Source organism: Mytilinidion resinicola (assembly GCF_010093595.1).
Source record: "Mytilinidion resinicola strain CBS 304.34 unplaced genomic scaffold BDZ99scaffold_37, whole genome shotgun sequence".
NCBI lineage: Eukaryota > Fungi > Ascomycota > Dothideomycetes > Mytilinidiales > Mytilinidiaceae > Mytilinidion > Mytilinidion resinicola.
Genome location: NW_022985473.1, coordinates 1 through 16,082, shown reverse-complemented (window position 1 = coordinate 16,082; position 16,082 = coordinate 1). Strand labels below are relative to the sequence as shown.

The window sequence follows — 16,082 nt, the reverse complement described above, 5'->3', positions numbered from 1 at the left end:
TGCTTCCTGTGAGTTCAAAGCGAACAGATATGCTTATAAGCTTGCTAACGCCGTCGAACAGGCCAGTGCTGCCCAGGCAATGTATCCCGTTGCCACGCAGGACCATAGCAAGGAACTCAGGTTGCCACTACTAGCGTGTCAGTGGCGTTACATCCTTCCATATCCGTAACAAGGGGGAACAGGGGAGTAACCCCCCCCCTTTCATAGGCTATATATACGGGCCTTATGCCTCTTCAAATCAACACAGAACTGCTTCTTCACAACCTGAGAAAGGACCGGAATAGAGTCTCGAGCCATCACAACATCTTTGGAGCCTCCGCTCTAGCTGAAATACATCCCGCCCTTAATAAGTCTAGTCGGTTCGCATCTGTAAGCTTGACTGACATTAGTATACTTTCTAGCGGCGCTGCTAAACCTCTCTATAGGTCCACAATGTGTTGCAAGAGCCGTCAATGTTGTCAAATCAGTCGAATGACCTGTCGACTGTCTTCACACAAGATAGTAGCATCCGTATCTCTGTAAGCTCAGAGCAAGTCCGTCCGTCCTCAGGCTTGTGAGTTTGCCAACACCATCAATCAGCCGAATGCTGCCCAGGCAATGGGTCCGAATTCCACACGCGACGGTTACACCCACCGGATCAGCTTGGAGGGATTCGAAGCACCTCGCGATGTCAATTCTTCGTCGCCATATCTTGACCCTCGATACAGTCCTGAAGACTATACCTCGACCTGGAATGCTCTGGGGGGCACGCAGGATGAATGGAACACCCCCGCCATCGGCGAGCGTATGGATTCCTTTATCAGCCGCTCCAGCGACAATGGAAGTCTCTCGAAAGCTTCTCAGTCCGTCGAATCGTCTCCAAACACGCAAAATTGTAAGTAATTCTCCGTACTCATAATCTCCGCCTCGAGTTGTTTCTAGCAGCGCTAACTGTACATAGCGACAAATGATCACCAACCTGGCCTGAATACAGTCCGTGCTGGAATTCCCAATTCGCTCGCCAGCCCGATCCAGATGTCTGCTGATGAAGCAAAGCTACGTCGAAGTCAGTCGGCGTACAGAGTTGGCCAAGTGGACAGATATGGTAACTCCTTGGACCAATCTTTGCCCCAGTCGGATACGGAGAGGGCCACCGACGCCATGCGGATCAGGGATGCCATGATGTCTATCACCCAAATTATCGACGGCCGCAAGACTGGAGTCAATTGTTGGATCAACCACATGTACGATGACCTTGATGTGGAGGCATGGGCCTGGCTCGTGCAAGAGACATGCGAACAGATCCATACGGCTGGATACTGTTATCCACGCTACGATTGTCGACTACTTGAGGTTAAGCCTAATAAGGTACTCAGCTATAGTCAGAGGGTGACTGCGGTCTGCGATGTCTTGTGCCGCCGCAAGGCATACTGTACGTTCGTCATCCAGGGAGACCTCCAGAAAATCTGGGGTCTAATCGCGAATCCAGCAGAGGTCGACGGTCGCGCGAGGGTCAATCTGAAGTCAAACGGTCAGAAGAATGAGGACCAGAAGGCTGGACGTGAGCTACGACGAGGATCACAGGCTGAGAGCGGTACGAGAGCTCGGGTCCGACGTGAGAGTTCCACAAGCACTGACATGACAGCTACAGCTCCGGTCACGACGCCTGCCATCCAACGCCCTCGCCGCGCGACTATTCAGACGAAGCGCAAGTGGGACGATTCCGACTCGCGCGTGGAGGACGATATTTCCTTGGAGGAATCTGATGGAGAAGATCGTCCTGATCTTCACCGCAAGCGACTCAAGAGGGGCAACTAGCCGGTCACTCGACGAATCACTCGACTAACAATAAGGACCAATGGGGACGTGCTGTGAAGTTCTTGCGAAGGTCGGGAGCGGTGTTGAGTTCTAAGACTCTTGACAAGAACAACGAATCGGTATAATGTTGCTTCTTTGTTCGGGTTTGGCGGGTAAGGGTGCTGAACATTTCGACAAGTCTCGATCGTGTCTACGCTGGAAAAGATTGCCGGGAACGAGTCTGAATATGAACAGGCCCGTCCTAAAAATCTGGTTACTTAAAGAAGAGGCTTAGATTAGCTAGAATAGCTGATCCAAAGAGTTTGTACCCCATAGCTCTTCAACTAAATGCTCCTCTATACTCCACCACAACCTCTTGTCGTAATCGGTGACATAGTGAGCTCTATGGCGAAGCACAACGAGCACTCTATCATACAAGGTACAGTTCTACCCGCCACGAAGCTTAAAGGTATGAGCGTCCCCCGTCCTCACACGGTCGGTTCCTTAACAATGTTAGCTCCCTCAAAGTCTACAGCTCTCGCTTTGTCTGCCTTTATATATTTGGAAATCTTTCAAGATGAATCTTGGACTATACAATGTTGAATGGACAGACATTTTGAATCCATATTTCTATTTCCACCCTACCTGTTACCCAAGTTTGCTCCTCGTAATTTCTTACTTTGTAGATTTCAATATCATCGTAAACTTCGAACAAAATGGCTTCTCGCCGCTCCTCCGAATCTACGGACGACACCAATACCCAAAATATCTCCCAATCGTGAGATCCTGACGATGAAATCAATGCCTTGTTCGAAGACGAAGGTACGGATGATGGATCGTCCGAGAACATGACTGAACCGGACGACACCGCAGTTCCCGCGAATGCAGGCGAATTAGACACAGCAGCTGACAACGTGCAGCCAGGGGAAGAGACTGGAATACCCAGTAACGACCCCCAGAGCAAAGATGAAACGCTGCCCGGCGATGATTCTGACAGCGATGACAGTGTATCGTATCACCGCTTTGGCCCTGGATGGCTTGATTAGTTCCTGGATGAGCGCGATCTCCAGATGACTCCAGGCTCATCCCAAACAGTTAGCCAAGAAGGGTCATCTGAGGCCATGAATGCTGAGGCCATGAATGAGCTTCAAGAATACGTAAGTAATATCGCCCCCGACACCTTCACGAGCCCCTTCCCTGAGGATACAAATTTAGATGACTCTGCTGCCACTCTGAATGCAGTAATCAGTCAAGATCCCACCTCAATGACCAGCGAAGACGAAAGCCAGCAGCCTGATCCTGCCAATAGGAATTGGTGGCAAGAAGCCGGACACCATGATAATCCTCGAGGCCTCTTGTAGGAAGACTACGAGGATCCAAATAGCCGCGTAGAACGAAGAGAAGACGCTCAACTATGGGAAAAAAGGATTAACAAGATGCTGCTCTTTCCCGATAAATATATCCCGGAAGGGCCTATCCCAAGTGACGCGTATTGGGAACGACTGAAGGACCCGGTAGGATTTGATCGGCGAAGAGCGGAGGCTGAACCCCTAAGTCTGGAGGAGCTCCAGAGCTGGGAGGAAGTTTTTGATCCAACCAAACTCAGTTCGTGGGAGGCGCGAGATCGGGGAGGATCGGCATCCCCTCCGTCTCCAGCTCCTTGCGATAGCGGCCAGCTAATTCAGCAGCAACCTGGTAGTGATGAGGCAGAGTTGCAATAGCTAGAAAACCCCATTAATGATGAGCAACTAGTCCTGCCGTCATCGCCAAGCAGTCAGGGACACTCGAGCGAAGGGGAGAATGAATCGACTCCTTCGTCGCCAGTGGCACCAAGCCCTGGAGGGTTAGCTGCCAGTCCTACTCCAGGATCTGAGAATGCTGAGAATATAGGCACCAATGAGGAGCCGCAGGGACAAGCTCAATTGGACACCGTAGATGGTATGACGAGTCAGGAAGCCAATGACTACCTAAACAGAGTTCAGTGGAGACCAGACTCCAACAATGGCTTACCCGGCACGCGTATCGAAGCAGCAGCGGTCGCCACACGAATTAGGGCTGCTTTGGTAGACACGTCGCAGGCCTTCGATTTGAAATCAAATAATGGCAGGAGATGGGCTCCTGGTTCAACGCAGGTGTATCCTCGAATGGATGTCACGGCTAGAGCATAGCAACTTACTAACCTTATGGCTCAGCTTCATAGGGTGGGCTGTTTTGTCTGGACTTGGCCATGGACGCCTCGTCAAAATAACTTGGAAATTCGGGGTAGAACGTTAGACTTCACGGAAAAGCTCGACCGGATATGTCATCTAATATCTATTCAGAAAGGTATATGCACGAAAGTTCTTGAGGGACAACATCATATCATGAAGGAAATTATCGCTGACCCTAAATGCAGGGAGAATAAGTTGAGGCGGTACAAAGACAATAACGATGATCACCGCGCTAGGGAACATACCAGGCTGATTGCTGTGCAGCAGGGGCCTTCAGGAGCAGGCTCAGCGACAAATCCCTCCACAGGCGTAGTAGTGCCGACAGGTACTGCGCCAGTACTGAATAATCAACCAATGGCAACAATTCAGCCTCAAGTCGATCTCCAAAAACAGGGCGCCCTTGCACGCTCACAGATTCCAAATGGAACTCAGAGTACTTCGCCAACCCAAAATGCACCTCTCCCTTCCATTTCTCAACGAACAGTACCTCCGATGAACACGATCCCTCCGCCAACTCAACAATCAAACACGAACCTTGTTTCACGGGGCCCCGCAGAGCAGCAGCAGGGCCAAGGACGACCAACATCACAGCAAGGTTCTATGTTGCAGCGGATAAACCTTAACAACAGAAATGGTGCTCCTTATGATGGTTTACTAATCAAAAAGCGTGATCCATAGCCTGCAGTAGAACCTAATCCTTTGCCGCCAAGTAGAAAGAAGCCCCGACTCGCTCCGATAGATACCCAGATAAACTACCCGTTGGCCGGTACGGTATCCTATTCCCCCCCTAATCCTCAACAGTAGCCGAGAGCGCTACCCACGTCAAGTCCGAACTACAATCTCTTTGCTGCAACAGGCGTACTATCAGGCACATTGCCCTCTCAGGGTCCCCTTCCTCCGCGCACCTCTCAAAGACAGGCACCTCCGCACCCTGGGACTCAGCAAAGCTAAACCGGCAACCAAGGCTTCCAAATCAGTGCCTCAAATCAGGTGCGACATCAGGAAAGAGTTCGCGGCCATGTTGACGGCGAGTCACAACGGGCACCTCAGACATATACTGCTCTTTCGCCTCAACAGAGACTTCAAAGAAACGTTCTCCTCGCCCAGCAACGCGTGCAAGAGCTCTCTCAGCAACGCTCCCAATCGCAGCAAAGTATACCATCACAACCCGCCAACGCTTCTATCTCTCCGCCACCGCCGCCTGGTAGCAAGCGTCTTAGAGACCAGGCAGCAGGACCGAGCTCTCAGCCGCGCTGCAAGACTCCTAAAGTCGGCCGGGGCTCCTCTCCCTCGCCCCATGGCGAGTTACGCGCAACAGTCGCTCATCCGCGGAAAGCGCCTACACCGAACGCGCCCACTACGAACGCACCCCCTACGATTGTGATCTCAGGCAGCGAGGACGACGTACTAGTAGTTCGGTCACAGCCGCGTCAGCCTCCACGCGCTACAGGTACCGCACCCACAGCAGCACTGCCGCTAAACCGGCCGCCTACTCCACCGCCGCAAAAGAATTATTCCTGGGTAAAGCCGGCGACGCAGATGGTGGGGTGGAAGCCGAGGCGCAGGCAGCCGGTTCTGTCGGATCGGGCGCAGGCGCGGGCTGAGGCGGCGCGGAGGCAGCGGGAGGAGGGGCAGCGGGATGATGCTGCAGTTGTGTCGCTTGAGGATGGGGAGACGGGAGGGGAGGGAGCCTGGGAGGCCAGCGATGGAAGCGAGGGCGGGGGTCGAAGGATTGATTGTGTGCCGAACGGGGATCTCGATGTCCGCCGGGATGAGGCTGGGGTTACTGGGACGGTGCAGGAGGAGGATGTGGGAGATCAGCGACCTGAGGATGAGGACGAAGAGGAAGAGGAAGAGGAACAGTGGGAGACGGTAATTTGAGGAGAATTTTATGGAGAGTCGGATGTTCTTCAAGGTATGTATCTCGCTTTGGCATAGCTTACTACGCAGTTCGGGTGGTTTCCCAGTTTTAATGATACTGAGACCATTGGAAGTACTGCGGTCGATCATTTGATCAGCGTCCAGCTCTTGTAAAGGCCTTCAGACCGGGTATTTGTGAGGCGAAACGTTCGAAGGGGTGGACGATACTCGAAGAAGGGGCCAGTGACAAGACACCAAAAACAAAACCAGCAAAGATAGATAAAAGCTGCATAATATTTCCAAATGACACAAATGCTGTTCAACACTTCATGTCTGCTGGAAGGGTTCTCTGAGACTGCGCACGGGCCAACGCAGGAGACGCGCATGCAGGTTCAAGCGAAGATCCCACACTGTAGAGCGAAACTGAGGCCCACCTTTGCCTCAAGAAGATATCTTCCAATAATGCTGTTGAGGTCGGTACGAGTCGTGGGTGATGGTGTCGCACAGGCTCGCTTGGGAACGGCGGCTTGGCAGATTTTCTGGATTCGGGACGAAAGCATCGGCCCTCGGCCAATCAACCGAGCCGACATCACGGGACGTCACGAACATCAGACGAAAGGCCAATTCCCGCTCCACGCGCAGGGCGGCACAACACGCGATAACGACGCGACAACAACACGTACAGGCAATGAGACAAAGGCAATGATAAGCCTCACGCTCATCCCAGGCGCTGAAGTCCTGTAAGTCCTGCGCCAGGCTCTGCACTGGGGGCTGGGACCGAGCAGACTTGCATTTGACGGGGTGCAGTGCCTCCAAAATCCGAGCGAGGTAGCGATACTGAATGCCTAAGAATGAGATCGCCCTCAAGATCATCTTAGCTTATGGCCCGTCAGGGTGCAAGTCAGCATTGACAAGATTGTTTGACATTCACTATTTTGATCCAGTCGCGCCTCGATCCCAGTACACGCGATCCACTCCCACGCACTTAAAGATTCGGCTTTTTGCCAGAGGAACTTCGGTATGCCGATGAGCGGGTGACGTCAATGCCAGCTGTAGCCGTGCCGAACCTTCGAGAAGCGCTTCACTTGGCTGGCTACCTGCCTGCCCACGCCGCCGCTCGTACGATTCTGCTGCTTTCGGTTAGCGTTACGCTAGCACGGACCACCGCACCACGACCATAAAACCCTCGCGGCCCTCGGGCTCCTTCCTTTCTTCTTCATCGACGTGTGCCTGTCTTTTGCATCGTCGGTCCCCCCAGGGTCGCGCCTGGGGTGCAGTGGGGTGTGGGCTTATGGACACTACTGCCTAGCGCTGGTGTCCATTGCATGCTGTCTTCGGCCTGGTAAGCTTTCTTTTCGCTCCTCCTCTCCACCTGTCGACTTCGAGCTCTCCGTTCAAGGCCTGCACTCTCCCGCCTCTTCTGCCTCTCCCATCTCCCAGTCCTCCGCATGCCCATCCTCTGCTGCCCCTGCGTTTGCTCGCTGCCTCAGCTCCTCCCAGCGCTTCGCTCTCTCGGCAACCTGGTATTCCCTTTCTCAGCACGCTGGTCTTCCCTCTCTGCGCTGTCCTCTCCATTCTCTGTCCTTCGAACGATCTCTCACCATCTCGCTCCCATCTCCCCGCTCTACCACTCTCCGCTCGCTCGTCGTTCCATCGCTTCTCAGACTAACATCTCACAGTCTCCCCTAGGCAGGTCGGAGCACGTCTGTGCGACTGAGGAAAGCGTCTGACGGCCATGGTTTTCGAGGATGCCATGTGAGCCTGGTCTATCAGCAGGCGCCTACTCAGGATCGCGGCAGCTGGAAGGTGTGACGAGCTTTAGCCCGCCGGAAGGAACCACCTTAGGAGATACCGAAATGAAACTTTCGACCAGGGCCATTCCGAGACCTCGGTAGCAACATTGCGCGAGATGTGCGAATGGAATGGCTCGAGCCGCGTTGATTCGTCCGCAGTAGTGCTCTGTCTCACAAGAACCAGTGTAGGGCGATGCCCTGACCAAGCAACTCCTCTTTCTCTGGGGGTGATTCCCTGGCCCGAACGGGGGCGAGACCGGCCACAACCATCCAGATCTGGGCTCGGACTGCACACTTCAAGCATTGCTTGGTTTTGGGCGACGTCAGGTCTGGTGCTTCGGTACAGCGATGACTAGCTTCTGTGGTCTGATCTAAATTCCAGGACTGGGGACGTTGGGGTTACCAGGCAGCTCTTTTGGAGCGTAAGACTTTAATATAGGAAAATTACTCGCCTGGGGAGGAGACAACAGTCAGCATTCCTGGTGGTCGATCGGGCATGATTCAGGACTCCTAGTCGGCGAATGCGATGTCTCTGACAGGAGAGCTTCACTAGGCTGACAAACTGTAACAAAGCTGTCGGGCAGTTACCGCAGTGGAATGGACGAGAGTGCAGACGGACCCGAATGGCCCCGCCGTGAGACGTTTGGGCGAGCTGCATGTTGACCGTTATTCAACGTTCAGCAGTACCCATGCCTCCAGATGAGACGGGGTTGAGCGATGGAAGGCAATATGATCCTCTGTTTCACCTTGGTACGCCGAGATGACAAGACCGGAGCCCGAAAGAGCTCTTCAGACGACTCTGGAGGAACAACATGGAGGTGGTTGTGGAGCATGTATTACCATATCTTGCTTACTGTCATTCGCTCGTCAAAAAGTGTTCTACGGCTTGACGCGTTGGAGGTTCGATTCCTTCATGGGCACAGATGGTTTCCGCAAGGACTCTTCATTATGTGCTGGGGTTCAACACCCACCCTCAGTCTGGAGATCTCAGACCTTCCCTCTCCCACGCAGGTGTACGCATTGCGGGTCCTTCGTGTGGGTTGAGACTGAGTTCGACGTGCTTTGGCTACTGTGGGACTTTGCGGAAGGTTACATTTTAGCATATGCCCGATGGCGCTCTAGGTAACTGCGAGGCCAACTCCTACAGTCTGCTTGCACGAGGTTTCAATTCCTGGGGTTCGAATCCCCTTATTTTTTCATTGCTGCTCTTGCCTTGAGCAGGATGGCGAAGAAGAACGTCTTTTCAATCACCTCTTTTGCTTCTGCAGAACCATCCAGGCAAAGATCTTTCCGGAATTTGCGCTTGCCACGGACATTCGAGCTTTGCTAACGATCATCTACTCCGCAGAATCCTACCGCATCGATTTTACCTCCCGCTAGGCCGCTCTTTGTTCTGCAGAGCTGAATGGGTTTCATAGCGCCCGTCAACGGCTTCATCAACCCAATCGCTCCACAGCACTGGCTTCCGCAAAGCCCAGCGACTGACCCCCCTCCCCAATCGCATCTGCCTGCTGCCTCCAACGCCGACACCAACGGCTTTTCAAGACACGCTCGCAGAGTCGCAGCAGTCTCCCGACGGCGCTTCAACCTTCCGCAGTCCTACCCTCAAGGCTCCACGAAGGCCGCAGCGCGAGCCGTCTCGTATCGTCGTGTCCTACCGACGCTCGAGGCAACGCAGCCTCAGATGTCACGTTTGCATACCCAGCCAAGTTCGTGAATTCTCCGAGACCTATCCCACTCTTGAGCTAAGAAGCCGCTGAGAGCTTCTTCTCTCTGTAGCTTCGCCCTCCACCCAACCGTTTGTCGTTGCCCATAGCGAAGTCGTTCGTCTCGCTCCTCGTATCTAGAATGTATATGATCACCAGCACTCTCGCGTCCTTACCCTGCGACCTCGTCTGCGCTTCCGCCCATCCATAGCATCCCTCTATCGCTACGCGCAACCTCCGAACTCTCCGTGTGCGAACTGGATGATACACGCTGGCGCCGCCTGCGGAGCCCTGTGAAGTCCTGCAGAGGCGTCGGCAATGGCGTAGCCTCACAATAGCAAGTTCTGCCGTGCCTAAGAACCTGTGGGATTGGATATTGAAGAACTTGTGCAGCGGTAGCCTGAGCGGCTGCTGGAGTATACTGGGAAACGGGCTCGAGTTGGAGAAGAAGGGCTAGATCGAAGGAAGGAGGGTTGAGCTGGCGGGAGGGAGGACGCGGTAGGTGGGCATGTCCGGATACAAGGGAGTTGGGACACCAAGATGAAGGCAGATGTATCAAAGCACTACCTAGGGGAGCCAATGGCAGGATGGGAGAATGCTCTTGTTGGGCTACACTGACGAGATCTTCAAGAATCTGCAGGCAGGCATCACGGTGGCTATTTCTGAGGCAATAGCAGAGTTTCCTAATGCTACTGAACAGCTAGGTGACATCCGTTCTCATCGTAGACATCGCGTTGACGGGGTTAACAGCCCTCCGTCTGACGTCTTCGAGATGCGAGACAGCTAACAGTGGCCAGCCAAAGCCATCATCCTCCACCTGCCGCAGAACCTCTCGCCAGCCGGGTTCACGCTCGTTCAATCCTCCCCATCGCGGCTCCGAACCCTTGTGCTGCTCCTCCGCAAACTCAAAAGACTTCGCGCCTGTCCCAAGCAGCTACCAAGATATCCCCCCAACGTCTGTACCTTCTTCCTCCACATCCCACTCCCAGCTCGGTGCCATTCTGCCCGGAAACATCCACCGAAACCCTCAGGGAGATCTCGCACTCTAAGTCTTACAAAGCGATAGCCAGCGCTGGCCGAGGACGTGCTGCGGTCGGGAGGCGACACGGCTGCCGCTGGATGAGATGGATGGAAGGCCTTGTTCCGGCGAAGGAGCTTCCCTGGCTAGGAGGATGTGACTGGACAATTGATTGGAGATTCGAGATTGGGACGGGCTGGGAGGCTTTAGTTTGCGTCGACGGCGACCAAGTGCTCTCGAGTAGTGATTCTTCTGCGCGGCGATCGCACAACGACAGCATTTGTGCCTTAGGCAGAGGGTCCGAGTATGTGATGGCGAAAAGGCGGCGCGGGTGAGGGAGCAAGCTGTCGGCAGGACTCGAGTTGGAGGGAGGAGGGGTCTTCGAATCCGGGGAGGAGGCTTTCGATGGATATATCAGACAAGTGGGAGATCACGACGGGCAGGGAGTATAGGACTGGGGGTTGCTTCGGAGGTTGCTTCAACTCTGTCAGAGGAGTGCGGATTGTGAGAGAGCGCTGGCACCGAGTCAAAACCTAGGAAACGGGATAAATGTGCGGGATCTTGAGGACCTTGCAGGCGAGGATGTTGGTCTCCATCTCGAAGGATATGTACAGCAACTTTGAATTATTTGGTACAGGCGCATCACCTTTCTTCTTCACTGTATGATACGCGACAACGAAATCAGCGCCATCTTCCCAGATGATCTCTGAAAGCGCAACATGCAGCTCACTACTTTCTCTTCTCGCTAACCCTCATTCGGCTCATTACCCACAGCGATCTCCTTCCTGACGTCTCCCTTTACATCCAAGCCCTCGGATGCCGGACACACAAGCCTATCAGTGTTAGGCGCAGCCTCCACCTCCACACCTTACCATGTTCCTCCTCCAGCCGACCTCCCTTCCTTCTTCCCCAATATCGGGTTTCGAGACGCGTGTTATTTGCTGCCTCTCGGAAGATTCCAGTAGGATCCTCTCTTTCCTCCCCAGAAACCAACCATCAGCGACACATCGACGATAGATCTGTGGCCGAGAGACTAGAAGGCTCGCTGGACGAATATGACGACCGGGATCAGAGGGGTTTTCTTGTTGGATAACCGGTTGGATATTCGAGGAAGAGATCGGGCTGCAAGGTTCAGCTGTGTGCTGGAGCGACACACCGGCGCAGCGGAATCGAGGAGGCTGGAGGCCTGGGGCTTGGGGCAGTGGGTAATGGAGCTACGTCGAAGGATTGAGGGCCAGATCTCTGAGCGACTTCGCGCAGAAGGAAAGATCGGAGCTCAGCCGGATGGCGCGGAAGAAGCAGACGTACAAGGGGTGAGTGATATTCGAGATCTTGGAGGCGTAGTTATTTGTACCTAGTTGAAAGGCAATGGAAGAGTCGCAAGTAGAGGAGCCAAGAGAGTGTTTTGCGCCATGTGTAATGCTGTGAAGCATTCAAGCGCCGAGGGGCTTCCAACTCAAGCGATTCCCACATTAAAATCTCTCATGGAGTGCCACAGCTTCAGCGAATCTTCCTTCGTCAGCGCCTTAGAACCCGCGCTGTGCAGGGTCAACCTTCTCGTCATCCCCCTCATCCAACGCCACCGTGTGACTTTGCCTTGACTTCTTCGTCCCCCCTCCCCCCAACTACCATCCCAGCGCGCCTCTCCATCCCACAAGCCTCAGCATCCAGCGCCCAGTGTCTCCGAACTGCGCCATCCTTCCTCCGCTTTACTCCCGCACTCCCCGGGACTCATATCCATTGCAGCCCTGGTCGCTCGAGTCCAAGCCTCAGCCGCCCCGAGAGCCTCTCAAAAATACCTCCGTCATCCCTCGAACTCTCCCCGCTCGCAAGTGGTCCGAGCACCTCCGTAGAACTCAGAGGTTCTTGACTGTGATCCCGAAAAACTTGGGAAGAGGTGCGCTCGATGTTGAGCTGGTGATTTCTCGGCCGGCGCATTTGGAAAAGGTGGAGATTTTGGATAGGAGGGGATTGGGCGCGCGCCCGTGTGGGGGGGAGGGGGGTGTGCGCAGGGATATGAGGGAGTAGGGAATTCATATGATGAACTTGGAGGTCTCGATACTAGTGGCCGCGGGAGAGAGGGAGGTTGCGTTGAATGGGCTTGGGGATAGAAGCTTGGGTCGTGGGAGTTATGGGCCTTTTGGCCTCGTGGGACGCGGTTGAGCGCGTTGTAGGGATATCGAGCAAAGCATCTACTAGCCCCCCCGGTATTGCGAGAAGCACCCTACAGCGTGATGAGTTTACTATTTAGGCATCTCAAGTCTCTCCCTCTTGATGCCATTACATTTTAGTTACGGCCTTACGGTTCTTTAGTTATTTCTCCTTAGTAAACCAGTATGCAACGAGAAAATTCCTGTGGTCTCGGTCATGCTGTTCAACGTTTCGTTTAGAAATCCAGAACGACAGATTTAGCGTGTGTAGGGGTGCATGAGCGTGCTTAGACTATACCGTATTAAATTTGTATTGAATTTTAAAATTATACCGTTTCTAGAATGACTGTGGCGGACTACAAGGTTGTGGCTGGTTGAATTTGCGGGCTATGCCCGTGACTTCTTGAGGTGACGTCTAATTTGGGTCGGCAACTTCGTATCCTCTGAGTGCAAAATCCAAGTTACACGGGAAATATAATGGAGTGCTACTGTAACTTAGTCGAAATGATCAGCAAACCTCGCATTTTAGACTATAGTGATATCCTCGAAGGAAGGATCCAGCTCCAATGCCTTATTGTGCATAAAGCTATGTAGACAACCTTCTCCGACAAGTCCAAGATCGTGAGCGCCACTGCCCCGAAGAATCAGTGGTACTCGGGAACTTGCTGCAATCCATACGAAATCTCTTTCGCGAAGAGATTTCGAACCAATCGAGGTATAGTCTGTTTGTCAAGAAGAGCCGGAGATGCTGAGCATAAGAGAATATCGCTTCATATTCACTTGAGTTAATTGCGATCACTGCATTTTATACATAACATAGGTATGAGCTGTCACTTGACGAGGTCAATTCGTCCAGAAGTTTCCGTACGGAACTTCCCACGGTGTGTTGGCGAGCTACACCGATGAATGCCACAGCCCTTCATGTAATCTAGGATGAAAATGCCACTATCCCATTTTAAAAGACTTATGTATTTACGATCTAAAGGGTGTTAGACTATTATAGCGAATATAGATTAACATAAGGAGAAATTTTCTACGTCATCTATATTCCCACCAATTTCCTCTATAGTTCCCCCATACTTAAACATATGAATGTACGCATCGCAAACTATTTGGTAGTATTCGTCAATAGGTCGCAATATTACTGGAGCTTTGAGTTCGGGCGCTGCTAAATGTACACCCTATATTTACTCGGTGTACACCCCTTTTCTACTCCGTATACACCCTTCTTACGTCTAATCTTCTAATTGGTCCGGAGGAGTGCTCCGGGGCCTCCGATTCGCTCGCTTACGTTTCTTACTAATTCCAAATACTCTCTCCAAGTGCGGCGTGGCTATAAAGCATTATATCCTAATCCTTAACTTCCTTAATACACTTACTATAGCCCTTAAACCACTACCGCCACAGTTCTACTATATGCTAGATAAAGCCGAGGAAGTGCTTAGAGAGCATGCAAAGGCGCAGGGCTATAGGCTTATTAAGTTCCGTTTAAAACCAGACAGAAAGACGAAGGAAATAAGGAAAATATAGTACTAATGCTGCTTTAGAGGCACCAGAGAGTTTTATGCACGCGTGCGCAGTACATCTACTAATAAAGTAGACTATAAAATAAGCGGTACGCTTACTTAGCAGCCTTCTAGAGTTAATAGCTTACGTGTTTAGCTATAGGAGACGGTAGAGGAAGCTTATAATAATTATAACGCTATACTTAAACCTACAGCAGCCGCCTGTAATAGGAAGCGCTCGGCATCTATAAATGCCCTTATTTAAATAGATATATTAAGCGGAATAAAGCCTAATAAGATATATATAAAGCTGTTAAAGAAAGGGGTTACTATTACAGCGCACGATATTACTAATAAGCGCACCCGGTATAGGAATAAGCTTCTTAGCGGCCTTACGCCTATCTAGGCGCTCCTTTATATATTAGAAACCTCTATATTCCCGGCACCTAACGGCCGTAATAGGAAGTATATATATAACTTTATAAAAGATAAGCAGAACTAAATTAAACACCTCTTCTTTACCTATCCGGATTCTATTAAAATCCTACAGGCTAATTATAATATTATTCTATTAGATTGCACCTATAAAACTAATAGATTTAGTATACCCTTCCTGTATATTACCGGCGTTATATATACTAGCAACAACTTTAAAATTGCCTATTATTTCCTGCTAAAAGAAAAGGAGGCAAACTATAACTAGGCAGTACTGCAGCTCTTCGAGCTCTTTAAGCGCTATTCTTTTATTCTACGCGTTTTTTTAATAGATAAAGAATAAGCTCTAAGGAACGCACTATATTAATAATAGCCTATAGTCGCGCGCCTTCTCTATATATAGCATATTAAAAAGAATATTGTTACTAAACTAGCTAAGGTGTATAAGAAGGAACCTACGTACGCCGCAGGCAGCGCGCTACCTGCGCCTATATTAGATAAAAAGAAGGAAGCTATTTAGAAGAAGAAATAGGAGAAAAGGGGGCAGTTCCTTACCTGTTAGACCGCTATAATAAAGCTGGAAGTTATAGCTTAATTTAATAAGGCTTAGAAGAAGCTACTTAATAACTATAAGAAGCGCCCTAACCTAGTAATATATATAGAGAATAAGTAGTAGCTATATAGGTGGAATTAGGCTACCTGCTATACCTGTAAGGTGCGGTACTTTAGTACTATATAAGTGATTTTTCTTAATACTAAAATATCTAAATTTAATGCCTAAACTTTGCATAGGGTCTATATATATACTAAACAGGCAGCGCTAAAGAGGATAAGAGTATAGCTTAAAGAATAACTAAGAAATAAGGAAGTAGCAGAGATATATAATGCTAATTTAATTTCTTATAGAGTTATATTGCGAAATAAGGGCTTACACGGCCTACTTAAGGGCTTTCTTTAGGTGTTAACTGGCTATCTATTTAACGTTCTCCTTAATATACAGAACTTTATCCTTAACTCTAGGTCTAAGTTTAAAGATAAAATAGCTAGATATTACGCCTATACTCCACATAATATTAAAGAACCTGAATTCCGTAACCTATATTAAAAGGTAACACCGCAGGCGCTTATTTTCCTTAAGAAGCAGCTCTAAAAGGCCAAATTAAATAAATACAACCTACTTAATTATACTTAAACGTTTAAGTCTATCTATAGTATTCTATATGCGTATAAACTGCATAATCCTCTATACTAAGCGCTTGCAAATTGGCTAGATCCGGTGCTCTATATACAACCGGAAGAGATAGATTACTATTAGTGGTTTATTCGGCCAGGAGGATATTAGCTAGCTATTTCTTTTAGGCCTTTTAAGGATATAGAGGATCCTGCTGTTATTAAGCGCCGGCGCGGCCGGCCTACTATTGCGAGGAGAGGCTATTATATATACAATAATACGCAGCAAGAGCTATTAAGATTTAAGATTGCTATAGGCACAGGTGCGGCAGCTAGACCTACAGGTATACCTACAGGACGCACGCCGACAGTTCCACCGCCAGGACCGCCTATTTTCGTAGCCCCCCGTCCAGCTCCTGTCGCTTAGAGTGCTCCTTAGTCGGCCGCTACACCAGCTAT

At 50.9% G+C, this 16,082-nt stretch overlaps 4 protein-coding genes across 4 annotated transcripts; all 4 read left to right on the top strand.

The window, feature by feature from the left end:
- Positions 1–225: 225 nt before the first annotated feature.
- Positions 226–1,797, top strand: BDZ99DRAFT_528110 (uncharacterized protein; the record flags this gene model as incomplete). The annotated part of the gene is made up of 5 exons (XM_033726339.1): positions 226–369; positions 426–518; positions 580–874; positions 941–1,573; positions 1,631–1,797. The coding sequence occupies 5 exons, from the start codon at positions 226–228 to the stop codon at positions 1,795–1,797; spliced, it is 1,332 nt and encodes a 443-aa protein (XP_033568601.1).
- An 827-nt stretch (positions 1,798–2,624) lies between these two features.
- Positions 2,625–5,974, top strand: BDZ99DRAFT_552631 (uncharacterized protein; the record flags this gene model as incomplete). The annotated part of the gene is made up of 6 exons (XM_033727068.1): positions 2,625–2,783; positions 2,823–3,133; positions 3,203–3,471; positions 3,529–3,908; positions 3,969–4,635; positions 4,951–5,974. 6 exons carry the CDS (start codon positions 2,625–2,627, stop codon positions 5,865–5,867), a joined length of 2,703 nt encoding a protein of 900 aa, XP_033568600.1. The 3' UTR covers positions 5,868–5,974.
- Positions 5,975–7,206: 1,232 nt separating this feature from the next.
- On the top strand, positions 7,207–7,620 carry BDZ99DRAFT_214969 (uncharacterized protein). The gene has a single exon (XM_033713388.1). The coding sequence runs from the start codon at positions 7,295–7,297 to the stop codon at positions 7,574–7,576; it is 282 nt and encodes a 93-aa protein (XP_033568599.1). The 5' UTR covers positions 7,207–7,294; the 3' UTR covers positions 7,577–7,620.
- Positions 7,621–8,171: 551 nt separating this feature from the next.
- Positions 8,172–8,832, top strand: BDZ99DRAFT_214971 (uncharacterized protein). The gene has a single exon (XM_033713389.1). It carries the CDS (start codon positions 8,400–8,402, stop codon positions 8,763–8,765), a length of 366 nt encoding a protein of 121 aa, XP_033568598.1. The 5' UTR covers positions 8,172–8,399; the 3' UTR covers positions 8,766–8,832.
- The last annotated feature ends 7,250 nt before the right edge of the window (positions 8,833–16,082 follow it).

Bases quoted from the DNA above. Each gene is read 5' to 3' on its own strand.
- BDZ99DRAFT_214969 (XM_033713388.1), top strand. From the start codon at position 7,295: ATGCCCATCCTCTGCTGCCCCTGCGTTTGCTCGCTGCCTCAGCTCCTC.
- BDZ99DRAFT_214971 (XM_033713389.1), top strand. From the start codon at position 8,400: ATGACAAGACCGGAGCCCGAAAGAGCTCTTCAGACGACTCTGGAGGAA.